At 46.0% G+C, this 14,735-nt stretch overlaps 1 protein-coding gene across 1 annotated transcript; it reads right to left on the reverse strand.

Moving 5' to 3' along the window:
- Positions 1-1,627: 1,627 nt before the first annotated feature.
- Pglyrp2 (peptidoglycan recognition protein 2) lies at positions 1,628-12,620 on the reverse strand. Its single transcript, XM_051177520.1, has 6 exons — positions 12,576-12,620; positions 10,175-10,289; positions 6,566-7,573; positions 5,224-5,434; positions 4,242-4,539; positions 1,628-1,737 (listed from the first exon to the last, which is right to left on the reverse strand). The coding sequence occupies exons 2-6, from the start codon at positions 10,239-10,241 to the stop codon at positions 1,726-1,728; spliced, it is 1,596 nt and encodes a 531-aa protein (XP_051033477.1). The 5' UTR covers positions 10,242-10,289; positions 12,576-12,620; the 3' UTR covers positions 1,628-1,725.
- Between the last annotated feature and the right edge of the window lie 2,115 nt (positions 12,621-14,735).

Here is a 14,735-nt window from a genome sequence, read left to right on the forward strand (position 1 = left end):
ATATTGTTGTGAAACACAGTGTGGGTGCTGGCAATTAAACCCAGGTCCTCTGAAAGAGCAGGAAGAATACTCCTAATCATTGAGCCATGGCTCTAGCTTTTATTTGCATATATGTTTTTGAGATAAAATCTCATATATCCCAGGATATTTTTGAACTTAGTATATATCTGATGATGACCACAGACTCTCGATTCTTCTGCCCTTTGCCCCTGAGCCCTGGAATTATAGGTGTGCTTCATCATGCCTGATTTATGCAGTGTTGTATGGAGATGGAATGTGCTAGGTAAGTACTCTACTACTGGATTACACCCTCAGCTCTATTTTTATTTATTTATTTGTTTGTTTTTGAGACATGGTTTCTTTGTGTAGCCCTGGCTGTCCTGAAATTCACTCTGAAGACCAGGCTGTCTAGAACTCAGAGATATTCTTGCCTTTGCCTCCCAGGTACTAGGATTAAAGGCATGCTCCATGACCGAGAGGTGGGAACCTGCCTTTTTTTTTTTTTTTTTTTTTTTTTTTTAAGATTTATTATTGTGTACAGTGTTCTGTTTGCATGTCTGTCTGCAGGCCAGAAGAGGGCATTGGATCTTATTATAGATGGTTGCAAATCACCATGTGGTTGCTGGAAATTGAACTCAGGACCTCTGAAAGAACAGCCAGTGCTTTCAACCTCTGAGCTATCTCTCCAGCCCCCAGGAACCTGTTTTTAAATACTGCTGTCCCTGGCTACTTTTTCTCTAGGCTTTGATTTCTCACTCCCCAGCAGGAAGTTCTAGGGTTGCCTCCAAATCATCATTTTATACTAAAATTCATTTATTTGTTTTTGTTTTCTTGATTCTGTCGTAGAGGTTAGCTTCCAGCCTTGGTGGGAAACAAAATATAACGGTTCATTTTCAATACAAAAGTCTTTTAGATGGGCTTGGGTTTCAGATAAATAGGAGGCATTGGGTTCCTTGTCCAAACAGCTTGTGCCTTCTTGTGTGGCCTTTTGGCTAACCTTTTCAAACCAAATGTTATCTTGGGATTGGAGATACAGGCAGCTTGCTACATTATGACTAAGATCATACATTGAAAAATGGAGGAAAGGACTTTTGAATAGAATCAAATAAAATAAAAAAAGACAGTTTTTCTCCTAACTCAGCATCCTTGCCATTTTTGTTGGGATTTGACCTTGCAAGGTCATATATAAACTGCTCCCCTTTCACTTTCCATCTCTGGTGCTCATTGTTGTGACATGGCAGTTGCAGTACCCACAACTTCAAAGCAGTCCTGCTCCTTGGAGCTCCCAATGCTACCATTATGCATGTGAGCTCCACATCCAGCTTTATTTATTCTGTCATGCTGGAGTCAGGATCAGGAGCCTTGGCTGGGCGGTGGTAGTGTACACCTTTAATCCCAGCACTTGGAAGGCAGAGGCAGACAGATCTCTTGTGAGTTTGAGGTCAACCAGAGTTAGCTCCAGGACAGCCAAGACTACACAGTGAGGCCCTGTCTTGAAAAAATAAACAACAAAATAAAAATAAAAAAAAAAAAAAGGGAATGCTTCTTGTCAAGTAGGTTCCCTCTACTGCATTTTGGTCTGAGTTGACTTTTGAGCAAAGCCAAAGTGAGACGATGTTCACAGAGATTTCTTTTCAGAGGTCCCTTTATTGGAGGTCAGGGAACATTCAGAGCATCATCTAGGATAGCACCTCCTGAATCTCCAAGGTTCCCCCAGAGGAGTTCTTAATTTTCAGCCTGGAAGAGATAAGAGAATATGAAACTTAGGGTGTATGAATGGTTGGATCTGCCCTCCTTGCTATGGAATCTTGGATATGGGACAGGAGAGGGGCCCAAAGTGGAGGAGTGGATGAAAAGCTGACTGTAGCTGGGTGAACATCCGTAATCCAACACTTGGGAGACTGAGGCCAAAAGATATTGAAAGTTCAAGGTTAACATTGGGCCAAACGTGGTGGCCCATGCTTTTAACAGTTAATCCTAGCATTTAGAAGGCAGAGGCAAGTGGGTCTCTATGAATTTGAGGCTACATAGTGGAAACCCTGTCTCAAAAAAGAAAAAAAAATCCAGGTTATACCAATCCCTATTAAAACAAAATCAAAGCAAACAAAATCAATCTCAAACCTGTCTGTAGGCAAGGGCAGGCAGATAAATAGCTTAATGAAAAGGAGTAGAAAGAAGCAGAGTGGCAAGATGAGTAAAGGCTGGAGGATAAGAAGTTCAAAATCATCTCTCCTGGGCTTATCTTGTCTCAAAATGGGAGCCTTGTCTCAAAATCAAAACAATAGCTGGGGAATGGCTCAATCTGCAAAGGGTTTGCCTTGCAAATGTGAGGATCCCCAGTTTGATGCCCAGAACCCAAATAAAGATGCTGGCCAGAGTGGTAACTTTTAACCCCAGCACTGGGCATCTGGAGACAAGAGGATCTTTGGAGCTGACTAGCCAGCAAGCCTAGCCTAGCCTATTTGGTGAGCTTCAGGCCAATGAGAGACCCTGTCTCAAAAAAGTAGGTGGCTTTCCTGAGGATAACATGGGAAATAGTACTAAATACCATAGACCTCAGAACACACACATTCACACACACACATAGACATGCATTAAGAAAGAAAAAAGAAAAAAAGGAAGTAGCAGTTAGATGTGATATACTCGGACCATGCAATCTCAGCACTTGAGGCAGAGGCCACTGTGAGCTAGTGAGTTCAAGGCTAGTCTGGGCTAGACTTCAAGACTTTGTTTAACAAGGAAACAAAACAAGACACAGGTAATGAGACTGTCCTGGTGTGGACAGTTAGTGCTTGAAGTCAGAGGCTAGGATAAAGCTTTTAGACTGATGGTGCTGGCTGGCTATGTCTAGATTGCTCTAATGTAATAGTCTTCAGGAGTCTTGGCAGGAATCCTACACAACAAAATAAAACCCCAAGAATCTTCAGGAGTCAGAAGCTATCCAGAAACCTTAGGGTCAAGATGAGCAGAGGAAAACAACACATGGGTAGGGACTGGATTGATGTTATATGGTAAAGGGTCCCAGTTTAGGTTAATTATTGTTGTGTAAACAGAAGGGTTCTGAATGGGAGGCTGGAGTGAGTTCTAGGCTGGGTGGCCAGGGATAAGGTAATATAGGCAGAAGGGTTTTATCTTGGGCATCATCATAAATTAATAAAAGATGTCATAGGTTCGGTAGTAAGGACCTAAGACAAATTGCTCCTCAGATGAGAGCTTTATTTGAGTAACATCAGGGCACAAACAATTGTGATAGGGCCCTGAAGAGAGAAACTTGAGTTTCAAAACACCCCAGGAGTTCCTGGCTGAAATATTAGGGGTGAGTGTGGAGCTTGGGAGGTAGGAGTGGGTATTCACACCACGTGGTCTACTGCCAAGAGGCAGGAAAGTAGTCAAGCACTAGATAAGAAGGTTTTGTTAGGTGGGCAGTAGTAGCACACGAATAGCCGTGGATGTCTTTGAGTTCCAGGCCAGGTTGGTTTAGGACAGCTAGGGATACATAGAGAAACCCAGCCTCAGAAAAAAACAAAACAACAAAACAAATGAAAAATCTTCCCTGAAGGAAAGAATTAGGGCCCCGTCATCAAGGTTGGTTAGATGGAAGCTTAAACAAATGGTGGGGGGCAAGGTGGGGGGACAGGACTAACCAACACAGCTGCCAAAAATTGCCCAGAGGGGATTGTCCGCTAGTGAGATGCCAGCACGTCATGTAGGGGGTTGCAGCTTTCATGACTCATCACCCATGCTGAGGTGGCCATTTCCATGGCACAGCTGTTTTTAAGTCATCCCTGATCCTGTAAGGAACCCCTCATCCATACTCCTTTAATTAAGCCGAATAAAAACAACCAAGTTGGACTTTATAGGAATTGTTACTTTGGAAGGCTCTCTACTTGAGGTGTGTTCCCCCGCCCCCGGAAGTCTCTCATAACACTTGGACATGAGTGTCAGAGAGCATCAGAAAGGCAACAGTGCTCTGCTATACAATTTCGGAGAGACTTTCGGTGGGTGTGGCCTGATTTGGGAGAGAGAGCCGCGCAGCTGAAGGTCAGACTGAGATTATAAGTCAGAGGGGTGCCAGCAGAGGTGGTAGCAGTTAGGCAAAAGTCAAGCTGGCTGGGGCAGGGCCAAGGCTAAATAGAGAGGACAGATGATGCCATGGGCAATGACTGAAGGCTGGGCCTGGCTCATGCTTTGAAGGTGCAGGGATGACAGGCTAAATTCAGCACATGGACAGGCAGACTCACCTCTGCGAAGTGAGGCCAGGTGCGCAGCAGGTTGAAGAGCGCATCCCCAGGGCAGTCGCTGTGCACTAGTTGACGGTGGCCCAGCAGCTTGTAGTCTGGCTGCAAGTGGCCTGCGCGAATGGCACAGCTCGGGAGCAAGTCGCGCACCGTGTTCAGTGCCGTGTCTCTGGGCAGTGACCCAGTGTAGTTGCCCACGAAGGCCACGCCGAAGCCGCGGGAGTTATGGCCTCGTGTATGCGCACCCACCCAGTGCCAGCCGCGGCCCTCGTACACATAGCCGTCAGAGCCTACCACGAAACTGCAGAGGGGGTGGGACAGAAGTGTAACAGGATGGTTACGCCCCTTACCTGGCCACGCCCCAGATCCTGTCCCTATGTCACGTGACACCAAGAGCTGTACAGTGCTTCTATTTCATCCAATTCAGTCATTTGAGCACCACGTGCCACTCCAGAAACCGTTCTCTCTTGCAGAATTGTGGGGAATTCCTTAATCATTGTATTCAGAGAAAGAAGCAGGCAGAACTCTGAGTTCGAGGCCAGTTTTCCCCACATAGTGAGCTCCTGGCCCAACTATGAGACTTTGTCTTATTAAAACAAATAAATAAAATCAGCTGATAGACAGTGGCACACACCTTTAATCCCAGCACTCAGGATGCAGAGCAAGTTTGAGGCTAACCTGGTTTACAAAATGAGTTCCAGGACAGCCAGGACTACACAGAGAAACCCTGTCCCTAAAAACAAGCAAAAAACTTTACCTTTTCTGAATCCACCCCTAAGAACTGGCCAAGTCCCCTTTCACCTTTCTCCCCTCCCCATCCCTTACCGGATTCACAGTCCCACCCCAGTCCGGGACCTTGTTTTTCATCTCGACCACATTTTGGTTCTTGACCATGCTCACTATGAACTCCTACTTCTACTTTCCAGTCTCCTCTTGTTTTACTCCCTGCCTTCCAGACTCCCAAAGTGGCCTAGGCCAGGTCCACCTGTAGCCAATGTCATCCCAGTGTCTCTCGTTCTGGTGGAATCGCTGCATGGAGCGCATATTGGCAGCGCAGCTCTGGAAGGTGGTACAAGGTGGCGCTGGCACGTAGGTATGATGCACATATAAGAATCTGAGCGGCAGCTGGAGTGGCGTTGGGTTGCCTCGATAGGGTGCGGCTCCCCAGCGGCAGCGAGGGAGAATGGCTGGGCATCCTTCAGGAGCAAGGGAGATTCTGATCATTAAGCATTTCCTGTTGGAAGACTGAATTTCTATTAAAATAAACCCGTGGGCATCCCTCCAGTCTTGAGGATTTGGCAAGAGTCTAGTTTTAGTTCAGGGAGATGGCTCAGACGGCACACACATGGCAGATAGATAGAAGACAAACAGTCTTGGAATCTGCTATATGTCCCTCCACTTCCAGGAGAAAGCCAAAAAGTGTGAGTATGATGGTGCATCCCTCTTAATTCCAGCATTTGAGAGATTAAGGAAGCAGGCTTGCAAATTCAAGACCAGACTGGGCTATGTAAACAATTTTTTTTTTCCCAATAGAATAGGTTTAAAAAAAAAAAAAAAAAGAGTCTTCATGTGTTGACTTTCAATTGTGTGCTACTGTGTGTGTGTGTGGGGTGGTGGTGGTGTTTAGAGTTTTGGGTCTCATGAAGCCCTGGCTGATGGGAGATGTCATTTTGGATATGTTTCTCTTATTGGTCGATGAATAAAACACAGGGCCATAGGGCAGCAAGATAGGTGGGTTTAGGAGATATGGAGGATTCTGGAAAGTGTAGGCAAAGAACAGTTGCCATGTGATCCCAGGATGAGGGAACTCAAGTGAGGTGTTCTCCAGTAAGAGAAGACCATGTAGAAATACTTACATTAATAGAAATGGGTTAATAATTAAGACAGAGCTAGCCAATAAGAAGCCCTAGTCACTGACCAAGAGTTTCATAATTAATATAGTGTCTGTGTGTTCATTTGGGGCCCAAGGGCCACAGGACATGCTGGGCCAGAAAGCTCTGTAACACCGGGCAATGCTTGACATATATATATATCTTGGTCCTCTGGCCTCTACCTCTTAAGAGATGGATTACCAGCATGTACCTCTACTCACATTTTACTGTAGTGGTAGGGACTGAATGCAGCATTTTATGCATGTACGCTCCCAACCCCTCTTTTAAAAGAATTAAATCAGATAAACTCCTTATTTATTCTTCAAGGACCAACTCTTGCATTTCTTTGACCAGATAGCTGTCCCTATCTACAGACTCTGCTGTCCCCCCTGGGTTTCCTGGGCCTTGGATCCCACTGGGAGTGTATGTTTATGAGGGGCCAGGGGAACTCCTTACCTAGGAAAGTCTCAATGAATTCCTTGGTAGCAAAGGTGGCTACCTGAGCCAGCTCATCTTGGCTCATGTTCTGCAACTGTGGATGTCCTGGCTCTAGCCTCTGCAGCAGGACAAGAGCCTCCCGTACCTGCTGGGCCAGGGTAGGAACTGAAGTCAAAGCAGCCCCGTTCTGCCTTCGGAAGTTACTCCGGAACCTTGGATCTCCAGCCACTCCAGCTCCATAGTACTCTTTCAGCAGGTGGCTGAGGGGTGGCCGGGGCTTAGAGACCCGGCTCAAGTGGTCCCCAAGCAGAGCTCCATCCAAGGCACCATTGAGGAAAGCCATGGTGAGCCTGGATGCCTTGGGGTCCAACAGTGTGAAGACCCTGTGGGCAGAAAGCGGGTTCCAGCAACCCTCAGTTCCCAGGCCTGGAGGACTTGGAGTCTGGGAACTATTGAGGAACATTAGACTTAGGTCTCTGGCCAAGGTGATTGCCAGGAGTCTGTCCACAGTAGTGGGAGTCTTGGCTTTGTCATTTGGTAAAGTGGCTCCAACATCTGTAAGAGAGGCATTTGTGGAGGCATCCATGAGTCCTGGAGCGATGGCTCCAATATTTGTCAAGATGTCTCCAGCATTACAAGGCGTGGCCAGACACTCTGAAGACAAATTGGCGACAGTGTGCTCTTGCAAGCTGGCCTCTAGCCCAACCAGTAGAGGCTTCACAGCTACAGTGGAGCCATCAGGTGCCAGCACCACTCCGTATTCCTGCCCATCTTGTACATCATGTCGGGCCACCTCGGAAATCAGGGCCTGAAGCTCTGGGCTCAGTGAGTGGGGATCTGGCTCCAGAGTGTTGTGGCTCGGTGCTATCTGCAGCAAGTGCTGATGAAGAGAATTGTGGGGGCTGGAATTACCAGCTGACAGAATCCATGCAGAGGCAGTGCCACTGGCCTCAGTCACCAGCATCTTTTGCTCAAGCTCAGCAAGGGCCTGGATGATGGAGTCCATGACCAGGGGTAAGGAGGAGGCTGTAGGAGGGAAGAATGCATCAGCTCAGCAACCCAGGTTCACTTGTTCCTGAACCTCTCCCTGTTCAGGTCACATTTTCCTAATGTCCCTGCCTCTCCATCTGTCACCACTGTGGCCAGCACTACTGTTGCATAGAGGAGGAAACTGAGGCACCCAGACTATGGCCTGTTGGTGAAGGAGGTTGAACTGTCTGTGAACACTGGGGAGCCATGGCAAGATTATGAGCAGGAGAGAGGCCTGGTCAGGTTGGCGTTTGTGGTGGTTTAAGCAGGAATATCCCTCATAGGCTTACATATTTGAATGCTTGGTCTTTAGGGAGTGGTGCTACTTGAGAGGGATTAGGCGGTGTGGACTTGTTAGAATAAGTATGGCCCTGATGGAGGAAGAGTGTTACAGGGAGTAGGCTTTGGGGTTTCAGAAGCCCCCGCCAGGCCCGGCGGCGGCTTTCTCTCTTCTTCCTGCTGCCTGTGGATCTTAATGTAGAACTCTCAGCAACTCCAGCATGGTGTGCCACCATGCTTTCCACCATCCTAATAATGGACTAAACCTCTGGAACTGTAAGCCAGCTCCAATTAAATGCTTTCCTTTATAAGAGTTGTTGTGGCCATGGTACTTATTCATAACAATAGACTAAAACATCATTCTAAGATTGTTGTTTGGGCTACTACATGGAAATGTATTTTCAAGGTGCTGGGATAACCAAGGGCAGACAGCAGAGAGGTAAGGGAGTAATATGACTGGTGCTATAGTGTTGGCAATGAACAAAAGCATGGAGAATTTCTATGTATGTAGGGGCTGGAGAGATGGCTCAGAAGTTAAGAGAACCTGGGTTTAATGCCCAGCACCTACATAGCAGCTCACACCCATCTGTAACTCCAGTTTCAGGGTTTCTGATACCCTTACATAGACACACATGCATCCAAAGCATCAATGTACATACATAAAATAAAAATAAATTATTTAAAAATTATTATTCTTTTAAGTTTATTTTTAATTGTGTGTGTTGGGGTACTTGCATGCGGAGGCCAGAGGTTTTAGATATACTGAAACTGGAGTTACTGGTAGCTGTGCATTATCCAGTGTGGGTGCTGCATGGGTCTTCTGCAGCAGTGTTACACTGTCTTAACCACTGAGCAATCTCTCCAGCTCAGACAGTTTTTGCTGACAGATTAGAGTTGGACTGTTTTAGAAGGAAAAGTATATTGAAGGATGTCCAAGGGTAATGTAGCAGTTTTCTCTAATTAGAGGCTTCTTACTAAGGCTCAGGAAATAACACAACTTAGAAGTCTCAGGAAACTCCTAAAACCTACAAAATTTAAGGGGCTCCTCTCCCAAGGTTATATAAACAATAGCAACTGTAGGGAAAAAGGGCCCCTCCCACCAGCCAAGCTGCCTGCAGGTTCAGTAGGAAGCTACAGGAATGCAACTTTTGTGAGAAGTCATTAATGCTAGGGACAGGCTTTTTGGTGATGCAGCTGCATTTGAGTCACCCATATTCCTATAAGAAACCCCAATAAACTCAATGTTTTTTTTTTGACCTAGATTTAAATGGAATAATGTCTTTGGTCCACCATTCATACCCTACTGGTGGCATAAGATGTTAATTTTCACTTCAGAAGTAGTCACATGACACCAAGGAAGCTGAGTATGATGGCTCATGCCTATTATCCAGCACTCAAAAATGCTGAGGCAGGAGGACTACCAAAAGTTCAAGACTTGAACTACACAGTCCCAACCCATCCTGCCTACCAAGTGAGACCTTGTGTCAGGCAAACAGACACACAGATGGATGGACAGACAAACAACTCAAGGGGAGGAGGAGAATGGGTTTTCCCTTTTCAAAGAAAAGGAATCCAGATGTTAGGTTACCAGGTCCACTGGGGACCTAGGGGTTGTTAAATAATTGCCAGTATTTAAACATTTATTATGTGCCAGAGATCACTCCAAGTGACAAATATAACTTATTCAGTCTTCACCAAACATTATAGGGAATGTCTCATTAGCTTCCTGTCACAGGGAAGCATCTGAAATGGGGAGGACATGTTAGCTGCATCAGGTTACAGAGCTAGGAAGTGCAGGAGATACAGTTTGAATCTAGGAAGGTAAATTGTTTTGTTTGTTGCAGGGGCTTGCTATATAGTGCAGGCTGGCCTGTAACTCATTATATACCCCAGGCTAACCTCAAACTCATGGTTCTCTTGCTTTAGTCTCTCATGTTCTGGGGATACAGACAAGTGTTTCCACACCCAGAGGCTCCATGTCATTTCAATCACTATATCCTAGTGATTGGAATCTATGCTCCTCCTTGGTCAATCCATTCTGTAACTTTGTTTTTTTTCTGCTTAAATTATCCCATCTTTTCTGCTTCTCAATCAAACCCAGCTCTCTCTCCTCCCATCTTAGTTGTGTGAGTCCCTTCTTCAGGAAGCCACCCTTAATTTTGCCCCCAATTCTCCTCTCTGGCACCCTTTCCTTGACTCTACAAGAGCTGGAAACGTGTGGTGTCCTAATGGCAGTTTACTGAGATCTGGAGCCTTGCCTGGCCAATGTTCAGCAAAGCAAGCACCCCTCCCCTACCAGGGCTCTGCCTTTGGACTCACCTGTCCCTGTCTCTGGCCACAGTAGCAATGGAAGCAGGATCCAGAAGACACCCCTGGCCTTCATCATTGTGGGGTCCAGTTCCAGGGCAGAGGCCAACAGAGAAGCTCAGAGGAGCTGGGAGGAGAGGAGAGTGAGAATTGACCTGTTTTATCAAAGTGCAGCAGGACAACACGCTCACCACAGTGGACTGAGTGTGGGAGTAGAGTGTCTGGGTCAAGGTTATTTGGGTCTCAAAGTCTCCCCCATCCTGTTCTGTCCCCGCCCAGAGTGACATGATGGGTCAGGAAGAAAGATCTGTGATGTGCCAAGAGAAGCCTGCAGACTAGGAAGTTCAAACTCTAGAAACTTTGGGGTCCCCTTAAAAAAGATAATTATTTTTTTCCAGTGCTGGAGATTAAATCTAGGGCCTTATGTATGCTAGGCAAGCACTGTATCTTTGAACCATATCCCCTGCCACCCCCCTTTACATTTTATCTTAAAAGGGTTTAGTTAGTTCAAGGCCAACCTTATCTACATAGTGAGTCTCAAGGCAGCCAGGGCTATGTAGAGAGACCCTGTCTCAAAACAACAACAAAACCAACAACAACAACAATAAAAACCCACTCCTATGTTTAAGCATATGCCTTTAGTGGCATATGCCTTTAATCCCAGCAGAGAAAGGTGGGTCTTCAAGTTTAAGACCATCCTAGTCTACAGAGTGAGTTCCAGGACAGCCAGGGCTACACAGAGAAACCCTGTCTTGAAAAAGAACCCAAATATATAAATATACTTGTAAATTTAAATTTGAATGTGTTATTATTGTATGTGTGAGTAGAGTGTGTGTCCATGAGATGAGTGTGGATATGTGCACATACCATGGTGTGCAAGAGGACAGCTTTGGGGAGTCAGTCTTGCCTTCCGCTTCAATATCTAGAGATAGAACTCAAGCTGTCAGGCTTGCACCAAAAAAAAAAAAAAAAAAAAAAAAAAAAAAAACAAAACAAAAACCTTTACCCACCAAAACATCTTGTTAACTTGTATTTGTATGTATGTGGGTTTTTGTTCATTTGTTTGTTTGTTTCTTTTTTAAGACAGGTTATCACTATGTAGCCCTGGATGGCCTGGAACTCAGAGATTCACCTGCCTTTGCCTCTGGAGCACTGGATTCAAAGTTGTGCACAGCTGCCACCACCACCACTGGGCTGTCTGTGGGGTTTTGAATCAGACAGCAATGCTTATGAAAGACAAAGAAGGCATTGGATCCCTTGGAGCTGGGGTTGCAAGCTGTTGTGAGCTATTTGATGTGGGTACTGGGATCTGGATTCAGGTCCCCTGCAAACAAGTCAGTGCTCTTAACTACTGAGCCTTCTCTCCAGCCCCAAATCACGGTTACATGTAGTTTTCTCTGCCAGCCTAGTCCCAGAGCCACATCAGCCCCAAATAACACACAGAGACACTGTATTAGATATAAAACTGTTGGCCTGTTACTAGAATTTCTTATCAGCTAGCTGTGTCTTAAATATTAACCCATTTCTATTAATCTAAGTGTTTCCATATGGTCTTATCTTACTGGAGAGAGGGTTTTGATCTCTTCCCTCAAGTCTTTACATCTTAAATCTCCTCACAATATCTTCCAGAATCCTCCTTGTTTCCTAGTCCCACCTATCTTGCCTTCCTATTTGCCAACAGTGCTTTATTCATTAACCAATAAGAGAAACATATTTACAGAATGACATCTCCCATCAATTCATCTTTTTTTCCTTTGAGATAGTATCTCAGTAGCTCATCTGGTTTTGAGTTCCTATTCCTCCCTTTCCACTGCCCCACATTACTGGGATTAAAGGTGTGTGCCATCATACTGGTATCTTTTTATATCTTATTTTGAGACAGGGTGTTGCTATGTAACCTAGGCTTGCCTCAAACTCAGGGTCCTCCTACCTGAGACTCCTGAGTGTTGGGATTATAGACATGTACTGCTACACCCAGTTTAAGTTCTGTACATTCTTGGGAGTGATGCTTTGACATCACTCTTAGTACACTCTGTCCTGTCTCAAAAGTGACAGCTCTGTAGAAGAATCTCTCTGTTGCCTGGTAAGACAGACTGAGCTGGGCAAGGTGGACACTTATTTCTGTTATCTGAGATTTTCCCCTTCATTTCTCATTCCCTTTCTTCTTTCTTTTCTTTCTTTTTGCTTTCTTTCTTTCTTTCTTTTTTTCTTTCTTTCTTTCCTTCTTCTTCCTCTTTCTCTCTCTCTCTCTCTCCCTTAGAGGCCTTGCTATGTAGCTCAAGAACTTACTATGTAGACCTGGCTGCCCTCAAACACAAAGTTTCTACCTCCTGAGTACTAGAATTAGAGGCACAAACCATCACACCCAGAGATATGAACAGTTTTGAAGGAAGAAAGACAACTTTTGGCTTACAGGTTTGGTCGTTGTAATCCTTATTCAGTTGGCCTGACTGCTCTGCATCTGTGAGGAGAGAGGAATGTATGGTGGAGGAAGCTACTTACCTTATAGAAGCTGAGATGCAAGAACGGAGAGAAAGGAAGGGGCAGGGTCCCTCTAAGTGACTTCCTCCCACTAGCTCACTTGTCTTAAAGCACAACACATGCTGAGCACCCAGCCTTGAACATGTGGGACTTCTGGGAACTTTTCACATCCACATTTTAGCAAGCAGAGAGAGGAAGCCTGTGGTTAGTGCCACGCCTACCTCCTGTGCCACACCCCACACTCACACAGGATGCTGGAGAGCTTGGGGTCTTCCTCTTCTTCCTCCTCTGCTTTTAATGCACCACCCCTACCCCTGTGTGTATGCACAAGTGCCATAGTGCATGTGTGGCAGAGGACTGGAAATGGATTCTCTCCTACTATGTGGGTCCCAGTGGTGAAATGCAGGTCATCAGGCTTAGGGACAAGTGCCTTTAGCCTTTGAACCATTTCACTGGCCCCACTTTTTAAAAAATCTGAGTGTATAAGTCCATGAATCGTGTGTGTGTGTGTGTGTGTGTGTGTGTTTGTATGTGTGTGTGTTCATGTGTACTTACATGTGTGGTGTATGCACATGAGTGCACACCCCATGTGTGCACATTCCCAGGTGAGAGGAAAATATCAGTATTTTCCTCTATTCGTGTCTGCATTATTGCCTTTCGACAGGGTCTCTCCCTGAACCAGAATGTCATTGTAAGTGTTTGGCTGCAAGCTCCCAGGACCTGCTATCCATCCCTGCTTCAAATGCTGGGTTTACTGGCTTTTTAATATGGTGAAAGGAAGTTCTAACTCTGCCTCTCATGCACGAGTGCTCTGACCCATGGAGCCATCTTCCCAGTCTCCGGTGTTTTGTTTCTTGAGAAAGGGTCTGGCTTTGAACATAAAGCTTTCGATAGAATTACAGAAATGAACTACATGCCTGGTCCTCGAAGGTTGCTTCCTCCCAGCCCAGGTCCAGTCCCTGATTAAACAAAAAGCAGGGCTCTGGTTTCATCCTAGGGACCCACCTGGGTTGGTAGTGTGGGATCTGTCCTCTCCTCTGGGTGCTGACGTCTGAGACCTGCTGAATGCTCCTGTCTCTCTTCACTTCTTCCCCTTCCAGGCTGTCCTAGAACCTCTTACATAGCCTAGGTTGGTCTGGATCTAGGTTGAACCTCCTGCTTCCTCCTAAATACTGGGATCCCAGACCAGATCCAGCTCCCCTTTATTCTGGTGGGGGCGGGCTCCCCAAGGCTGGGCTTCCTTTTGGCTTCCCACCCTCTAACCAGCTTTACAACTAAGAGGCGCCCCCACCAGGCTAGGGACTCATCCTGAGGCAGGTCCCAGGCCATGGGGAAGCCCGGACTGAGCCAGACTTGGAATTCCCCAGGGACTCACCCCAGGGCCTGGTCACCTACCAGGTATTCTTATTCATGTTTGCTAGTGAGTGTTCTCTCTCTTGCACTCCCCAGCCCCACCAGGGTGTCATGTAGCTCAGGCTATGTAATTCCCTATGTAGCTAATAGTGACCTTGAATTTATGGCCTTCAGCATCCAAATGCTAGGATTATAGGTATGATCTACCACAGCTAGTTTACGTGGTGTTGGGGATCAAACCTAGGGATTCCTTCATGCTAGGCCATCTCTCTATCAACTGAGCTGCACCTTCAGGTCCAGTTATTCTCTCTAGTGAGCTATGATCACCCTGGACAAAGCAAGGGACACACAGAAAGGGCTCAGAAGGCAGATCACCGAGGTGTGGAATTGAGTGGGCTCTGCTTCTCAGGGCCTTTAAGCCCAGGTTTCCAGAGATTTAGAAGTGGGAGGCTTTGGCCCGCTGATGTATCTGAGTGGAGTCAGAGATGAATCAGCAGGTTAAGGCACTTGTTAACAAACCAGAGGGCCTGAGTTCAATCCCTGGGACCCACAAGATAGAAGGAGAGTACAGCCTTCTCAAGGCTGCCCTCTGACCTCCATATGAGTCATAACATGTGTCCCTACCTCCACAAAATAAATGTATATATAGTCAAATACATGTAACTTCAAAACAAAGTATGTAGGCTTCTCCCAGGGCAGACCCTAGGGTGAAGCTTTTGCTTTGGTAGCTCTGATTAAC

Source organism: Phodopus roborovskii, unplaced genomic scaffold, assembly GCF_943737965.1.
Source record: "Phodopus roborovskii unplaced genomic scaffold, PHOROB, whole genome shotgun sequence".
In the NCBI taxonomy this organism is placed as follows: domain Eukaryota; kingdom Metazoa; phylum Chordata; class Mammalia; order Rodentia; family Cricetidae; genus Phodopus; species Phodopus roborovskii.

Coding starts and splice junctions, on each gene's coding strand:
- Pglyrp2 (XM_051177520.1), bottom strand. CDS start 10,241: ATGATGAAGGCCAGGGGTGTCTTCTGGATCCTGCTTCCATTGCTACTG. Junction 7,574..10,174: donor GTGGCCAGAGACAGGGACAG/GTGAGTCCAAAG, acceptor TCCCTCCTACAG/CCTCCTCCTTACCCCTGGTC. Junction 5,435..6,565: donor ATTCATTGAGACTTTCCTAG/GTAAGGAGTTCC, acceptor TTGCTCCTGAAG/GATGCCCAGCCATTCTCCCT.